The 18,832-nt window shown below is 41.5% G+C and overlaps 1 protein-coding gene across 8 annotated transcripts in view; it reads right to left on the reverse strand.

Moving 5' to 3' along the window:
- Window positions 1-18,832, reverse strand: part of apbb2b (amyloid beta (A4) precursor protein-binding, family B, member 2b) — a 54,554-nt gene that overhangs the window by 29,767 nt on the left and 5,955 nt on the right. For all 8 annotated transcript variants that reach the window (XM_042433412.1, XM_042433391.1, XM_042433402.1 and 5 more), the window contains exons 2-4: window positions 7,211-7,317; window positions 6,195-6,261; window positions 3,361-4,434 (exon numbers count right to left, since the gene is read on the reverse strand). In XM_042433412.1, coding sequence (XP_042289346.1) covers window positions 3,361-4,434; window positions 6,195-6,213 — 1,093 coding nt within the window. In that variant the 5' untranslated portion in view covers window positions 6,214-6,261; window positions 7,211-7,317. The remainder of the gene's footprint in view (window positions 1-3,360; window positions 4,435-6,194; window positions 6,262-7,210; window positions 7,318-18,832) is intronic.

The following is an 18,832-nucleotide window of genomic DNA, read 5'->3' on the forward strand; positions in this document are numbered from 1 at the left end:
TATGTCTTAACTAGAGTCTACAATACCACCAATGTCGACCGTTTGCCCTCTTTCCACGGCTCATCAATACACACATTGATCTACACAAAACATAGGCCATCCCATGAGAGAATTATCACTGTGGGATGTCAATGTAGACTAAGACGAGCAAAAGGAAATCAGGACAAAAGAACATGTGGAAAGTAAATTCTCCTATAATGACTCAGTTTCGGACCACTGGAGAGCACAGCAAAAATGGTGAAACACACAAGAATTCAGAAGGACAAGCTGCTGATAATCATACTTTTAGAGAGATGAAATACACAGATGCTCTGAGCCTCAAACCCGTGAGGGACAATGAGTCATCAGAGAGCTAGAAGAAGAAAAAGCACTCTGGGAGAAAAAAACAGCTCAACAACTCGGAGTAGAGCCACTCTTAGAAAGGATGGTTTACAGCTGAGCTCATGTCAGAGGTCGGGGCTGCCGCTCTAGAGGAGATGGATGTCTTGCAACAAAGACAGGGCGGAGGGGTTTTAAGAGCCCAATTAAATTGAGCACCCAGATTTCTTCTTTTCATAATGCTGACAAAGAAATACATTGACTCGAACAGACCTTCTGCAGAGGTAGGCAGCAAGCAAGTGTAAGACAGTGAAGGCCCACGACAGAGTTGATGACTCATAAGAATCTCTTAAAGGGGACCTATTATGCTCATTTCCAGCTCTATATTTTTATTTTTGGATTCCACTAGCGTAGCTTTGCATGATTTACAGTTCAAAAGAACTCCTTATTCATCTCACACTGGCCCTTTATGCAGCCCTTCAGTTCAGCCTATGTCTCTTCACAGGCAGTCTTAGCTCCTGTCTATTTAAGGCCCCCCATCTCTGTTCTGAATGGCTAGCTTTCCAGAAGCTGCCGAGGGGCAGCTGTATCAGAGCCGTTACAACTGATGCAAACCCGACATTTCCTGCTTTACTGCTTTATATTAAAAGCTTTTCAATGACTAAATAATGTGAGACTTTAATTGTGAAGAATTTACAGGAAATGAAACATGTTTCTCACTGAATTAGTATAGCTTCGTTAGCAGCACTAAAAACCGGTCAACACAACAACATATGGAGATATTTGGAGCTCTTTGTTCAGCGGATCAGTTGCAGGGATATGCAGGGAGGAATAGTACAAGCAGAAACAACCACAGTGATTATGATGTTTGATGAGGAGCTGCAGACGACCAGCACACCTCCAACAGTTAAAGAACTTATTTTACTTTGCTCTGTTGTGTAATGGAAAACACTCACAGCTTGCCAGCTTGACTCAAGTCATAGCTTGGCGTGACTAACCCCAAAACAATGGAAAAAAAAACGCCATAATGTGAGCGTAGCTGAGCAGTGAACGGATTTCAATATAAAGAAATAAAGAAGTAGAAAAAAAACTATTGGAAACTGATCATTCAGAGCAGTCTGAAGCTGTTGCTTTTTGCTCACAGGGATTACTTCTACTTACTACCTATTTGACACTTTGGCTACGTTTAATATGAACATCCGACATTGTAACATTGTATATATATGACTGAAAATAAGGAAAAGCATAATAGGTCCCCTTTAACTTTAGTAAAAAGTTAAGAAACATCCCAAAGTTCTGTCTTATTCTACATCACAACAAATAGTACATAATAAGTGATAAAAACACCTTAAGTTATATTTATCCTGATTGTCATGTAGCATGTAATACTGAAAAAGTATTAGGGCGGTAATATGAGTTAATTTAATGAAAACTGTGAATCCAGATATTTAATCAAGTTAAGGCATATTCAATATTATCAGAAAAAATTATACAAGATTCCTAATTACTGAACACTACCTAAAATGTGTCGATTAATTCAGAAGTTGATCAACAGATCTTCAACTTTTTTGATAATTAATTAACTGTTTAAGATATTTTTCATTACATTCTCTAGTTTCTGCTTCTCATTTTTGAGGATTTGCTGCTTTCTTTGCCTCTAGAGAGTAAACTAAATAAATTTGATTTTTGGACTGTTAGACAAAACATGCAATTTAATTTAGACATCACAATGTTTAACTATTTCCTGACATTTCATGGATCAAGTGAACAAAATAATCTGCAGATTAATTGCAGAGGTGCTGCAGCAGCCTGCAGCAAGAATGTTGAACCAGAATCAACTTTTGGAGAAACGCAATCCAACGTCATGCTGTGGTGGAAAATCACAGCCAGCGATCAGACTGATCAGTGCTGAACAACCCTGCCATGAGGGAGGACAAAGACGTTACTAGGAAGAGGAGAGAGAGAGAGAGAGAGAGAGCAGCGGTGGTCGAGTGAGCTAGAGAGTAAATGAAGACAGTGAGCAGTGGTAGTTTGAAAGCCAGTGAATGAGAGGAATGAAACGTTATTTATGCAATATTTCTCAGTAATATAAATCTGAGTGGCTCAAAAATTTTTAAAAAATGGGTCACAGCTGAATGACTAAGGAAAAATGCGGGTCCTGAGGACAGAGCAGTTGAGAACCACTGCTGTACAGAGTAACTTTAAACATATAACCCTGGACATAACGAACAGCTAAGAAACTCAGTCAATTTTCACATACTCATGGCTCAGAGTAAGATAAAAATAAAGCTTTTCTTATGACACAGACAGCCACAAGTACATATGGAGGAGCTCAACTATAATGCTACAAGGTCTGCAATCCTCCATGCCTGTGTTTCTGTGCCTGCAGACTGCTTCCTATAGCGAATATCTGCAGAGTACAACCCTTTATATTCTCATAAAAAGAACAGGGATGAAGTATTAGGGTAGAAAGGAACACACAGAAGATTATAATAAGCAGCTATAACAGCTCCTCTCTCCTGAGTATGACACAACAAAAGAGCACATGGTGGTCGAGAAAAAATAAAAGAAAGAGAAAGAGAGATGTAATGGCTGCTACAGATTTCAGTTTAACTCATGACTAGCCCGCAAGCCCCTGTCCACACACACACACGCACACGCACACGTACAGGACAAAGCTTGAAACAGGATGCAGCTGATCTAGCTTGCTAACCACCCATGAGGTTACAAGGGCACTTCCTGTCCCAGAGGGATTCTGGGAGATTTACTGGAGGCCGGAGTGTTTGTTATTCTGTTCTAGCAATGTCTGAGTTCAGCATACGTGCACACACATACACACACTTGGTCACCCTAAATGGAAACATGTCATCAGCAGAGAGAGGACAGTAAAACCACTACATAGCACACAAAAGAAAAAGAAAACACACCAGAGTAGCTGACACTCATATAAGAACTATGCCAAACATCTGTAAATGTCAGTGGCTGTAAAGTTTGCTTAAATAACAGCCTTGCAGCATGTTTTGTGTGTGTTTGTGTGTGTACCTGTCTCCTCAGGGGAGTTGCTCTCCTGGGACAGTGTGGTCCAGCTCAATTCTTCGTCACTGGGGTTCAGATTCTGGATGCGGTTCAAAGCGCAGTCTGTCTTTGCGCCAGTCCTTCTGTCCTTCTTAGTCTCTGGTGAGGAGGAAGAAGAGGAGGAGCAGGAGGCCACGGAGAGCAGGGGTGTGTCCTCTGGGCTTGCCTGCTTGGGTGGCGAGGGGGGAGGAGGCACAGGAGAGTCCTTGCCTGATTTGAGGAGCTTGAGGTTTGAGTGGAGGTCAGAGATGAGTTCCAGGCCTGAAGAAACTTTGAGGCTCTTCACGGGAGACTCGCTCTTTATCATCAGTAAAGGTTTCTTCTCCTCATCTTCTTCCTGCTTCTCCTCCACCACCGCCTCCTCATCTCCGTCTTCCTCGGTCTTCATCTTTGACACAATATCCTTCTCGGACAGAATGCTGATGTCGTCGCTCTCCTCTGTCTCTATGTTCAAGTCAAAACCTGTTGTGTTGCTGTTCATGTTGAGCTCCACAGTCGTGTTGATATTACAGTCTATATCTGATTCTGTGTTCTGCTCGGGCTCTGCATCTGTACTACTGTCTGGTTGCAATTCGAAATCTAGCTTTGTGACATCATCCTCTTGTTCGTTACTGGAGAGAGTGTGACCATCAGGCTCCTCAGGTGTGTTGACACTGAGGTCGTCTGCTATAGTTTCTGAATTACACTCAAGGTCAGTCAGGTCAGTTGTGTTTTTGTTGTGATCCTGACCAGCTTTACGGAGCTGATTGACTCCGTTCTTGGCTAGTTTGGGATTGTTGGGGGTTGACGACTGCGATGGCGATGATGATGATGGTGATGATGAAGATGGCACCGCTTCTCCAAGGCCCATGGCAGCCTGGATGCTCGTAAGTGCATACTTTTTGCGACACTTGGGAGGCGTGGCAGAGCCCTGTTTGATGACATCACTGCTGAGCAGCTGGTTGTGGGAGGAGCGCAGGCTGAGTGAAGTGGGAGGCGTGGCAGTGGGGCCATTGTGATTGGTCACATCTACTGACATCATCATGGCACAAGACAGATCAACTAAAAAGAGGAGAAGGGGAACAAGAAGGGAATAAATATAAATCCATATGTGGATTGACATGCAAGCAATAAGGGCATTAGCTTAAACACACAGTATGTAATTTCTGCTGCAAGAGGTCTCTCAATCAAAACAATAACAAAAGACGGAGTTTGATGACATCATGAAGTAGTGTGGGATCATGGGAGTTGTTGTCTTTATTGTTAAACAACCACCACTGCCGATGAAAATCGATCTGACGTGACTCAGACAGAAGAAAAGAAAAGAGGCAAGATCATGTTCATGGACAAGGTAATGTATTAAAGTTATATTCACGTTATGTCATTTCATTCTAATGAATACTAATGAATAATCTTTTTGGATTGTTTGGTTCACCCATACATTTGCACTTTACAGGGACAGCTTTGGCGACAGAACGCGCAGCAAACGGCAATCATGTGTGCTCCATCACGAGTGAGCAATACAAACAGTAGTAAACAATAGAGTTTGCCCAAAAGTTATATCAGGTGTGAGGGACGGTAAAGGGGAAATTACATTTACAGACGAACAAATGAAACGGACTGTTACCTTGATTAAAATTACGCATTTCTATGGGTTTGAACATTGTTGGAAATGTTTGGGATAATGCAAGTACACAACTCAACAAAATAAATAACATAAGTCTAGTTTTTTTTTAGACATTTTAATGAAGAAAAAGTTACATTTTATGTTTTGAAAGAATGGGTGTCCCTTTGCTTACTTACTACTGCCACTGGCATTGTACCAACTACACTCTTGCATTGTAATGTAAAAGACAGATGCTGTGCATAAGGATGAATGATGAATAAATGGTTCCAACAAACAACCTCGTTGCACCAACAAACAATGTTGAAACAGAACTGCAACAAATGAAGTTAAACATATAACTAATAAAGAAATGGCATCAAATGGACTAATAACAGATTTGAATAAATATTGTTCATGAGTGTGTAAATGTTCACTGGCTCATCAGGAGTAGAGTTACAAAACAAATGAGCCTACTGAATGCATCACAACCCCCTTAAAAGATAAGTCTGGTGATATTCTATATTTTGCTAATTGACAACAAATTCTATACAAAGACCAAAATCAACAATGATCCTGCTAACAAGTATGGTCTGTGTAGCAAATGCCTTATTTACCAAGTAGCTTAATCCTCTGTGCCATAGACCTCCAAATTAATAAAAACACAACAACGAATCAAACCATTGCATTGTGACATGTTTTTTATGTTATTTTGTTATTACACTTTTATTTAGTTATTTCAAGTCAGAGTCACATACACTTTCCTGCTGCTATCAATACTTCCAAGAGCATCAAATCTGCAGCTGAAAATAGTTACCAGCAAATGCACCATTTACTCCAGTTTGAGTAACATTTGCTAAAAACTGCAGTGCCCAGATGCTTTGGGAGAGCCACAGACAAGGTAGAGAAGCCTGAACCAATTGAGAGGACTAACACAAGGTTGGTTTTGGTCTTCTCAAGGGATTTGTTGAAAATAACAAAAATATAGAATATTGTAAGCCTTATTTTAGACATTCTTATTAGACATTACTGTGGATTATAGTCTGGTTTACAGAGATTACAAAAATGCAGGCTACTGCAGAGCAGGGATGGGGAACCTCTCAGCAGGGAGAGGTGTGAGTATGGAGGTTTTCATTTCAACTCAACCCTGAACACAAACACAACATGTGTGAAACTATGTGTGCCAGCGTGCGTGCAAGCATTTGTGTGTATTTTGTACCTGACAGGAGGTCAGTCATAGACCAGTGTTGGTCACGGTTCAGGGTTCAGTAGACTCAGCTGCAGATCCGCGAGGAAAAAAAGTGAAACAATGATCAGAAGAAGAATGCAAAGAATTTGAGAACTTCTTGGGTTGCCCTCAGAGACCACATTCATCTATAAGGTACCTAACTACTGCTGGTTTCTGTGGAGACAACATAGCACTGTAGAGCAGTAGAGGAAGAAGTAATCCTTCCATGCACATCAATTACAGCTCCTGATGTACACAGGACAATGTTTTCCCTACCAATCAAAAGCTAAGGTTTATCTCCAGAGCATTTTTTGAATGCCAAAAAGTCCATGTAAAAAAAAAAAAAAAAAAAACACGATGCACAACAGTGTCAAAGCAGTGCCTGGGAAGCAGACACAAGTTATTCTTGTGATGTTTATCAGCTGTTAATACAAATCAAACACTTCCTTTACAGGGAAGTGTTTCCATGTTTCACAATAAAGCTAGAGTGGTGCCTAACAGATGGAGGGACCGAGGCACACAGAAAGGTGTTGTTTACAAGGATATGATACTTTGTTTAGTGGGTTTTAAGTTCATTCAAACAACAATAAGGTTCCAATTTGGCTTAGGTTGTCCGCTTTAGATACGCAGGGGAAACTCTGCTTTAGCTACTTAACAGTAAAAGAGAATAATCATTATGCCTTTTGTTATGAAGCATTTACAGGAAGTGTTGTTAAGTTGTATGCACTTGAGGTTGCTAAGCTTACCTTGGCATAGCATAGGTTGCTTAGGTTTTAGACAATGTGAAAAGATGTACTAAATTTATCTACCATCCCTATACCATCTCTAATAAGAACAACACCATTAGCAGTGCTTGTAAATAATGAAAGCAGAACTAGACCTACAGTACATTTGCAGTTATGACAAGAAGAACAACACATTTCTAAAGGCTGGGAGGGTTTACAAGAATCCATTTTTATGCTAAAAACATACCCACTTGAAAGGAGCCTTTTACAGTTGCTACTTACCAGAGACCTATGGATTATGGGAAACTCCAGGATGGAGCGCGTCCATACTGGTAGTCAGTGGTTCTCTCTTCATCCAATCACAAGGGCTTTACTGAGGCAGCAGAGTCCTGAGGGAGAGACAAACATAAAACAGGATTAATGATAGAGAGAAAGGGGGGGGTGGACAGAGAGAGAAAGAAGACTGCAGGACACCAGAGGGACAAATAATAAAGATACATCAATTATTCACAACCTCGATCAAACATTAATACACAAGGTGTATGTGTTTGTACGTGTGTGCATGTGAGAGAACATAAGGCTCATTTTGTATAAAGCTCATATTTCTTTCTTTGGTGCAGTCTTGCCAACCCTTCACTGACTGGAACCATCATAAACTTAATGCCACAGGAGACTTGTAAGACTTGAGACTTGTCCCCCCATCCTGCTCTCCAACAACCAACACACACACATTACTGCATAATGCAGTCAGGGGGACAGTTCTCACCAACACACAACCTCTACATGTGGTGGAGAGAAAGATAATAAGCATAGTTAGATTGATCCATAAAATCCCACTAATCCCTAACTGAGGTGCTGGAAAAACACCAGGAATGATTTTGGGGAATAAAATTGTAAGAACTGAATGAAGTGTTGTTATCTCATCATTTAGATATTTTACCCCAACTAACAACTATCAGTGACCCTGGCAAAGAGATAACAAATATTAACATAATAATAACAGATTGACTCAATCACATTGTTAGTATAGTCAGACAATCTCTTGCACTAACTATCAGCTGCAGGGATAAAAAAGGCAAAAGCGTGCTCATGGCTGAAAGAACATTCTGACATTTTTTTAGAGCATGATGATCAGTAACAAACTGTCAGCAGCAAATCCACAAATGGCAACAGTAGCCGGTGGGTTTTCAAAGTTATTGGCCTAGACGCTGAAACTGGCTGATTAGTGTGTTTAACAAGACTAGGTCAAAACCTAGTATATGGCGGGACCGTGTACAAAACACTAGAAGAGTTTTAATTTGAAACAGATATAGGAAGTGGTGGCATTCGGCCGACCAATGGTGTAACTTCATCACTCAGTCCAGTGTTTCCCCTATATTCATGCTAAAATTTGACACCATCATTAGTATCACTGGGTACTAATGATTTTCACTTGAACACTGTGCGAAAACTATAACACCTTATGTATTGTGGAATTGTTTTGAGTCATCAACTAGTGCATCAAATGCCACAATCCTCCCTCTCCTCATTCTTCAAAGGACATCTACATGAAAGGTACTATTATAATATATAGCTGCTTTGAGGAATAGGGCAGTGAGTAATGGGTGTACATAGTGTGTGGTTGAGCAAGTGCAGAGAGCGAGCGGCAGAGAAGTGCCGTGAATGCGAGTGGAGCAGAGGAAAAGGTTAGCAGTAAGTTGTCAACCTGGCAGTAAATGTACAGTACAGACTACAGTGTGTCAGTTAATAAATGCTGCAGCTTCTCAAGACCAAGAAAAGTCACGTCTGTTGTTTCCCAAACTGCTGGAAGGGGGTTAGCCCTGAAGTTAGCGACAATGGGTTAGCCTAATCTGACCAGGCTCACTTTAGGTGGAATGACTTTTAAGGTGGACCAGCTATTCTCATTTTAGTGTTTAGTGTCATTCTCAGCCGCTCCTACTGTAAACTGAGAATGAAGAAACGTCTGGCTGCTGAGTGTCTCCCGAGTTTGGCGCAGCACAAACCCCCCAACCCCGGCCACGTTGTTGGGGTCCATCCAAAAATGCATCACTTTTGACATGTTCTTTATGTTCATTTTATTCAACTGTGATTCTGTTCATTTGTTGGCATAGTGTGAGATTTCTCTGCAGATTTTGCAGCTGTCCTCAATTCCCAGCATAAGGTCTAACCCACCACCATTTTGGCCGGCAGAGCTTCAACTTGTCTTCATCTTCTCTCTTTTTCTCCCTCTGCTTTTCATTCAATGATGCTGTCGTAGCCTTAAATATATTTCTTTTTTTTTCAGTCTTAAACAACTGAGCAGCACACATTCAACAAATGACATTTGCAGATTTTTAAGCATCATCCTTTGCACTGGTGCACAAACATAGAAGCAGTTTTTGAAAATTACAAAATGTATTTTCCCAGTAATTGCCTAGTAAACATTGAGCACATACAGTTTGCAGCTGGGTTTGTGTTGTAATTTGTATAAAATAGAGGGAGCAGAAGGTAAATACAGCTGTGGATGGAGAGACAGGTTCTAGTCAATGGACGGTATCTTCTGCATAGAGAAACCATTCTAGTCTTATATCTACTAAAGCTAACTGGAGTCTGCCCATTTTTGCAGAGCAGAGTTAATCTTCCAACAAGGTCACAAATCTGCCATATTATTTATTAACTAAACTGACTAAATAAAAGCCATCTGAAAGCTATCAAGCCAGGAACTCTAAGACACCATTTCAAGCCTGTGGGGAAATTGCAACATCAAGCCATGAGTCAGGCAGTCAAGAAGAAGTAGTACTTTATTGATCGCCGTGGGGAAATTGATCCTCTGCATTTGACCCATCCTATACGCACTCACTAGGAGTTCCAACTCCGGTTCTTTTGCCAGTGCTTTGGTCAGGGGCGCTGACAGGAGTATTAACCCTTACATACATGTCTTTGATGGTGGGAGGGAACCGGAGCACTCAGCAGAAACCCACGCAAACATGGGAAGAACATGCAAACTCCACACAGGGAAGGACATGGGAACCAAGGACCCTCTGCTGTGAGGCAACAGTGCTAACCACTGAGCCACTGTGCCGCCCCACATCAAGATGTGAGCATTAAGAAATGAGATAAACAGGAACAACAGACACATCAACATGCATAACGCTCGTCTTCCCAACTTGCAAAAACACTTAAGATACAATAAATAACAATGAATCTCCAGGCTTACGTAACATCTTTACACAGGTTTATGTAACTGGCCACAGTTATGAATAATGCTTACTACTAAAAATGCTGAATCATATGACCGGTGCTTGTATCTATCCTACTTAATAGCATCTGATCTGCCACAATACAGTGGACCAGCCCTGCACTGAGCCAATACTGTTTACTGACATGACAACAGAGGAACAACATCTGGTTTATCTGGCAACACTAGGTCTTACACTGATGGTGGTAAAAAAAAACATCTGAAGAGCTGCTGTATAATTTTGACCTCAATGCAGCTGTACATACTGTAATGTCTTCTCTAACCAAGAGGCATGAGATCAATAAGATCAAGAGACATGTAAAGACATATCATAAGTGTGAGAAATTCTGGCAGTCATCAGTCTTCAGGAATCACTGATGTGTAAAGGCACAGATTGGTCGTAGCTGCCACTGAATGTATGTGCATAAAGAAAAAACACGCACACACACACACAAATAGACATATAAAGAGTATAAAAGTATGCCAAGGATAGAGATGAGGAAGGATGGGTGATGTATAAAAGTGCATCATAAAATAGCAATAAAAGAATGTCGCATTCTGGGATTAAAATTACAAGGTATGCTCAGTTCCTTGAATCCTGCTGCAACAAGTCTGCATACCAGGGAATATGTGTGTGTGTGTGAGAAAGTATCGTATGTATGGTTGACTACACAAAAAATGTATGACTCATTCATTCCCCATAAAATGTTGCTGCTGACCTGGCTTTACAGGTTGGATGTGGTATATGTAATAAAGGCCTACCTCAATCTTTCCAGCATTAGAACAAGAGTCATTGCAATGTGTCTTTATTGTTAAGAGAAACTAATTTGGTGCACAGTCAATGCAGTTTATGTATTGAGACTATGATTTATTTTTTGTTGTTTTGGATCTATACAGATTGGATTTAAAATGAAAATGTGGCTTTGAGGTTTAAGTGCTGAATTTCAGCGATAAGGGTGTTACACTGTGTTTACATTCATATTGAGTGAAAAGTATATTGAATCATGGTCTCCCACCGAACATATAGACAAAGCTACTAGGAGTTATTTGGGGCCAGACAGTAAAATGTTCTTGACTGGTCAATCAGTCACTTAACCCCAATCGAACTGACTGAAAACTAGAATCAAAGCAAAAATCCTCCAGAACATGCAATAAGTTGCAGTTTGGGCCCAGTAGAGCAGAATACAAAGGATTTACAATGAAATATTAAAAAAAATAAGAATAAATCAAACTTTATTTCTACTTTATTTCAATTTGTCCAGTTTTTGTCCCATCAAATTAGGAGAATAAAAGTTCCTACGCTGTTCAACCAATATGAATGTAAACAACTTCAATTTAAGGCTGAATGGCCACACTTTGTGGTGAAAATCCAAATACAGAGTGCTTGAGCAAAGCAAAACCAAAAGAATACTTGCAGATTGCACAGTAGTTTCCACATCATTCCTCTAACTTTCAGACAGACATGAAATGCAAAAAAAAAAAAAGTCTCCACACTTGGGCGGAGCTACAGTTCAGCAGCACTAAAACTCTAACTTTATCTGGATATGGCTTCTAATTGGATGATGGTGATAGTGGCTGTTCTGGGTCGGGCCTCAGCACCCTTGAAGGGCTCCCTGCAGTCCTCTGCTGCGGACGAGGGGGTCTAGGCATAATTACAGGGCCGCTTCTGTGGGCAGGGAGGCACTGGAACTGACACACAAACACATTCACGAACACACTCAAGCGTAGTAAATATGAGGGTGAACCTTCCACATGGACTCGCTTGTTAACAGTTAAATGCACAGGCACAAACTGAGACAGACAGACTGACACACACTTATAGCAACACACACACACACACACACACACACACACACACAGAGACAAACAAACATGTTGGGGGGGTGGGGTAGGTAATCAGATCTAGGATGTGTCACAGCAAGACCATGACTTCTGACCCACTGGCCAACCCAACGGGTGTGTGCTGTTGTATGTGTGTGTGCAAGTGTCATAGGTATGTTGGGGGGTCTGACTCGGGCAAGAGTGAAAGGAGCAGCTGCAACCACTCCACCTCTCTCTCTATCTTTGTTTCTTTTTGCGTGCGTGCCGCATGTAACCACCCTCGTTTACCAGACTCTGGACGAAAGCAATGCAGATTGCTTTTAAATTCATATGCCAAGTGGATGCCTGCCAACAGTTTGATAGGCCTCTCATCTTTCCTTCCTGCCCTTCCCCTCTCAAAGTTTCAAGCCATTCCAGTTCCTCTGCTAATCCCACTTGACTTTTACCTCTTTCCTTTATCCCGTTTCCTCTCCTCTTCCTCTCCTGGCTTCCACTACATTCATCTTCTACCTCTCACCTCCCTCTCTCCCTCTTCCCTTCGTCTCGAAGAGAATGGCTGTCTTTTCTCATTAAAAGTGAAGAAGGTCTGTAAACTCTCATAAAACCACCCGTTTCTCGCTACAACCCTGATTTACAGCCACTCCTCCCCTCCTCTTCTCTTGTACCCCTCGCCTCGTGAGAAACCCCATCTGTTAACCAAAAAAGACTGACAAGAAAGCAAAACTGTCGCCGTTAGAGGCCGGGCCATAGAAAACAAAATGGATGGATTCATGTCAACAAGGCAAGGCATGCAGAATACAAAAACGCAACTGGGTGTTTTTCTAACTTTTGGATTAGGACGTGAACGTGTAAGCCAGCTGCACAATAGCAGGCAATCTTCCCAGAGCTTTCTTGGCCTTATTTTCATTGGCTGCAGAATAAGCCAGGCCCTCCACATTTAGCTGAACACAACTTCCACTACAAGGCTGGGAAATTAGCAACATTGCTAAAGGTGGATGTATGTCACCAAAGATGGACAGCTCTGTCAAACTTAATCTTTTCTACTATATAAACTACTATATAATCCTTAGTAATGCACTTTTGAGAGGCTACAACTTTTTTCAAAATCCTGCTGCTAAACTCTTGACCACAGCTAAAAACAGAGAACATATTTAGCTGAACAACACTGTATTAATTAGAATTGATTTTTAGGTCCTTTTGATTGTATTTAAAGCAATAAATGTCTTAGGACCAAGCAGCATTGCAGAGTCCATGTTGTTTTATGTGCCTTCACGTTCATTCAGATTCTCCACTGCAGGATTTTTAGATGATCAAAACAACAGTCATAAAAAGGGGGATGCAGCTTTTTTTTTTTTTTTTTTTAAATTACAACCTGCTACTAAACCTAAACTGGAAATCTCAGAGAGCATATGTTTTGTTTTTTTTAAACATGTCTATTTTTACTACCCCGTGTCTAGACAGAAAGCGTAGTGTTAGTAGCACGTTTAGCAGATCAGCATAGGTGACTACACAGGAGGCGTTCAGGTACATTGTTGAGCGTAGGTCACATGTGTTTTGGAGGTGCTCAGAGCCAATAAACAATGACTGTAGTTACGCGAAGGAAATACTTTCCACGGGCAGTTTGAAACCAGTTTGTCTCATATGCTTGGAAACCATGGTAATTGTGAAGCGCCACTACAGACAAAGCACAAATCTTTGGAGCAAACATACTCACTCAAATCCTACCTGAAGGCAATAAAAATAAGAACTTTATTTTAGGAAGCACATTATCTTATTTTTAAATGCAGCCCTTTTTTTTTATTTGAAATGAGAAAAGACCATTTATTTACAATTATTGTGGATATTTTGAGCGATGGTCAGCAGTGGAGAAAGGTGCACACTAGACTGTTGATGTCTTAATGCTGAAAATGTTTATTGAAGCACTTGGCCAAGTGAAGAACCACAAACAGTAAACACCAGAGTGTTTTGCTCTGATGCTATCTCTTTCTGTTCTGTCCTCTGAAGGTCTGAGTCCTAGTCTTTATCAGCCTACAATATGAAAAATTAGTCTGATTGGTTCACTAGTTTCTAAACAAGGGACTGCACTTTACCCGTGACAGTTTAAGTCACGTTGCATGTAATGTCAGCAGTTTTGGTTTGAGTGTCTGACTGTGTCATCCACCCATCTGTGTTGTTTAGGGAAGCCTCCTCTGACCTTGGTAACCATGGAAATGCTGATATACCCTCTATCAAAGAGGTTTCTGCCTTCCCTAAAACATCACAGACAGCTGAAATCTCAAGAAAATATCTTAATCCCTGATTACAATGTGACCTCAAAGCCAAGCTTGACCCAATATAAGCCAATTTGTAACCTCTAAAGATGGAAAATTCCATAACAACTATTAGATTACTTAGTCTATTATTTATATCATCTGTGTATAATAGAATGTTAGTTTATTTCGTGTTGTTGGTGTATATACACTCATTCACACCTCACATCAACTCTATTATTTTTTTAAGTGTTGAAGTAGCAGCCAAAGGCCAAGCAATCGGCTCGTTCCAAACTGGCACATTTTGAACGGGCACTGCACTAGTCATGAATGAATGTGGCTACAGTCAACAACACAACACAAAATCAGGATGCATCAATCAACCCTGCACAAAGCCAACATAAGGCTGATGACTGGTCCAGATTCTCCTGACTCCAAGCTCAGTGTGTGTGTGTGTGTGTGTGAGTGTATGTGTGTGTGTGTGTGTGTGTGTGTGTGTGTGTGTGTGTCCACTAAAACAAGGAAGACGCAGGCAAGGAAACAATGGCCATCTACAGGATCTGGTTCCAGAATACCAACGGAAGCCAAGGAGGCCCAATATGTGTGTGTGTGTGTGCGTGTGCGCGCATGTGTATGTGAGTGTGTTTGTTTGTCTGTACACAAGACTGTTTGTTTAGGCTGAAGTTTCGGTCAAAGTGTTACATTGTCTCAGTTATTTCCCGTTATTGACAATACGAGGATGCGCGCGCCCCCCCCCACACACACACACACACATTTACACATACACATACACACACACACACACACACATACACACAGGGGTTTCTTGCAGAGAGCTCTGTGGGTTGAGCATGTTCCCATGGTCATACATCGTCCTTGCAGCAGCAGTGTATAGTGAGTGTGAAGGACGGACTGAAATAGCTCCACCATAATTCTACTTGTACAGTCACACTTAAAAGTACACTCCGAGACTTACAGAGTCTCCTTGTTTGTGTGTGTGTGTGTGTGAATTTATGAATGTCTCAATGTACAGTGTACGTACAGCTCATAATGTGTCATTTTCCCGCGGGTGTGGTTTCCATGAGTGAGAGAAGAAAATGACCACAAAAGAAAAGAAAGCAGTGAGGAATTTTCAGGGTGTGCCAAAGAATCTCAGGCATGTCTCTTTTTTGGGTGGGTGGGTCAGGGCGACTGGGGGGCAAAAAAAGCTCTAATTAGGCAACAAAAGGAGCAGACACAACACAGATATACACCATGGGAATAGAGGTGAGTGATGGCCATTTGTGAGCACATGTGTGTACACGTTCCATTCATTAACCTGTAGAAAAAAGTCTGTAACAGTCAGAGGGCAAATAAAATACAAACTGAGGTTTAGAGTGAAAGGCCTTTATATACTGCATATACCTGATGTGTCAACTATGACAGAAAACACAGATAAAGTTACTTCTTTACATGCAACAATCTCAGCCCTGCCATGAGTGGGACGTAGGAAGTTGTTGAGTAAGAAGGGAGAGCAACTGTGAGTAATTATTCCTGATAAATTCACACCAGCTAACACGCCCGGGTGAAAGAGGTTAGAGAGTTTTGTAACAGACTCAGAAATATCGCCGCGCACACGCATTCACGGACTCTGAAATCCTGTGACGTGGAAAAGAAACATTTCTGAAACAGAAGCCAAGAGATGGTTTCCTGGATTTTGGAAACTTGGGAGCGAGTGTGCTGTAACCCCTCCCCCATTCCCAGATCCCCCCCACCCCCCACCCCCCCCTCCCCACCTCCCTCTCTTCCTCCCTGCTTCACCCAGTCCCTCTTTCCTGTGGGTGAGGGGAGGTGGAGGGAGGGGAGAAAAAGTACACCGCGAACACACTGACACCAAGCTAAACACACTGAGAGGAGGGAAGTCCCATTTCACCTCTTTAAGCCTGCTCCCTTGCGGAACACACATGAGGACGCGACGTTGAAGGCAACAAGAAAAGACAGGCGTAGAGTCAGAGAACAACAAGTAAAGCCACAATTTAGGAAAAATAACTGAAAATTTTTCTGACTAATAGTGTTACTTTGTTGTCAGCTTATGGTAATGACAAACTGCTGGCAGGACATGTCAGACAGTGTAAAGGTTTCTGACATAATGATACTGCTGACAGCTCTTTTGCTGCTTGAGCTGCCATTAGCTTTTAGCAACTGACAAGGTGAACTGCTTCACAACCCCGAATCCTGCACGATGTAAAACAACATTCAGAGCTTTTAAGGTGATAAGCTTCAAAGCTCTGAAAGCTATAACCAATAATTTTAACTAGAAATACTGCGTTGCAGTTGTATGCCTCTGCCAAGCAGTCAAGTTGCAGTTTACGTCCATGTCTCTCTGTCTGTCCAGACTCATATACGAGTCTTTTAAGTGTTTTTGAATAAATAGAAGATCACTATATCGACATGTATGATTCCAGTAAATAATTTCCAGTGAAAACATGCTGTCTTCACTTAGACTGTGAAAATGTGTTATAATTAGCGTATGAATTCTTAAGTTATGGCCAAAAATGTGTTTTGTGAGGTCACAGTGACCTTGAACTTTGACCACCAAATTCTAATAAGTTCATCCTTGAGTCCAAGTGGACATTTGTGCCAAATTTGAAGTAATTCCCCCAAGGTGTTCCTGACATATGTTCATGAGAATGGGACAGACATACAGATGGACGTACGGATGGACAACCTGAAAACACAATGCCTCTGGCCGCAGCTGTTGCCGGCACTGAGGCATAAAAATAATAATGTATCAAATGCTCTCATAGTATCTGTTTTGGCCACTGCAGGCAGATTTTTTCAGAGAAAAAAACCCTAAAAATCCAACAGCAAAGAGCAAACAGACAGAGTTCATGACTAGCTAGTGAACATAGTGGATCATTTAGCGGCCTAAGAGCCAGATATTTCTCTCAGGAGTTGATAGATACCAAAGACAGAGCTAAAAGAGAGTGAATATCAGACTCACATGCATCAAGTGGACAGACACACAATTCCAAATAAATAATGTTGCTACGTAACCTCTGGATATGTAGATAAGCAACTGTTTGCTTTGCACTTTCAAATGTTGTTAAGGCAGTTAAGTTCTTGTGATCAGACAAGAAAATAAAATTGTTATATGCATATTTTTGGTGAGGATTTTATTTTTACTATTAGACTACGTGCTCCCATTCTTTTTCATTAGCAAAGAAAGTTCTACTTGCATGATTCATAGTTATTCTTATTAGAGCTTCTGCTTCTCTTCTGCTTGATAGCTTGCATTACAGCCCTTTTTATCTTTTTTTCTATTTCAGTAGAGATGGAGGCAAGCCATGTATATAAAAAAAGCTCTCACTCTCTCTCAGTGAGAACACACAGACAGACAGGCAGACAGACATGCACAAAAGGCCTGTCGGCTCTAAGGCTAGGGCAGAAGCGGCGGAGAGACTGGGTACCCTATATATAGCTGAGATGTGACAGGACATCCGAGAGGACAAGGAAGTCTAGACAAAAACGATGCAGCTCTTACTCAGACTGTGTGTCTGTACATTCAACACAGCCTTGTGATTTCACATTTCATTAGAACGCCTGTGGCGAGCTGCTCCACGGTAATGTCACAAGATTGTATTGATATCACAGCCTAGTCTGATCTGATTGGTTGGAGGCTTTCATTTGTCAGCCAGAAATGACCATGGAAAAAGAGACACTTAGAAAATGAGAGGGGAGGTAAAAAAGGGTACCAGTGCAAGAACAAGAGATGTGAGGAAAGAAAGTGGATCAGAGCGAGAGAGTGACTCATCAGAAAAGGAATGTCCCATCGCTGCCAGAGGGACCACAGACACCACTGCAATGATTGCTCCCTTTCCAACACTTTAAATCATCCTCTCCCTCGCTCTTGTCCTCTCTTCTTCTCATACAATGGCCATCTCTTTCTCCCTCTATCTCCCTCCTTTTTCTACCAGTGGAAGTTATCATTGTTGTTTCCCCAACCATTAGCGGAGCATTCTTCTCTGACAGGACATTGGTTTTGGACGGAGATGATAAAGCAAAGCTGACCACGGATGGTGGACCAGCACTGCACCGCCACTGTTTGGAGCAAACACACACACAGGGCCAAGATTGCCTCCCCACATGCTTTGCCAAGTCAGTGGCAAAGCCAAGAGGCAAATTCCACCACTGCATGGTTTATCAAAGTAAGAGTGTTCAATTTATTTTAATACAAAGTCCTAATAAACCATTTAAAGTGGGGGTTTTTTTGGCGGGGTGGGGGTTATGAATCATAGACAAAAAAATGAAGACAAGGTTGGTGTCCTCATCGCATCCTAACCACAGATGTTAACTTATTATTACTCCCCCCCCCCCTCCCCCCACAGGATATGATGTAAATGCAAGAATCTAGTCTAAACTGGTCAGGAGCCCAAATTAACCACAATGACTGTGAACATGATTTCAACATTCCCATCACCTGTCATCCTGTGCATTCATCAAACAGGAATGTGTTTTATACAATTCACTCTGGTCTGTGACGATTAATAGTTACAACAGAAGGAAGGGTGGGGAAGCTGTCAGCCTGTAAGCTATAGTCAAGCATAGCAGGAAAAGGTAACTCAGTGCTAGAACATT

The sequence above is a fragment of the Thunnus maccoyii genome, chromosome 2, assembly GCF_910596095.1.
Source record: "Thunnus maccoyii chromosome 2, fThuMac1.1, whole genome shotgun sequence".
Lineage (NCBI taxonomy): Eukaryota > Metazoa > Chordata > Actinopteri > Scombriformes > Scombridae > Thunnus > Thunnus maccoyii.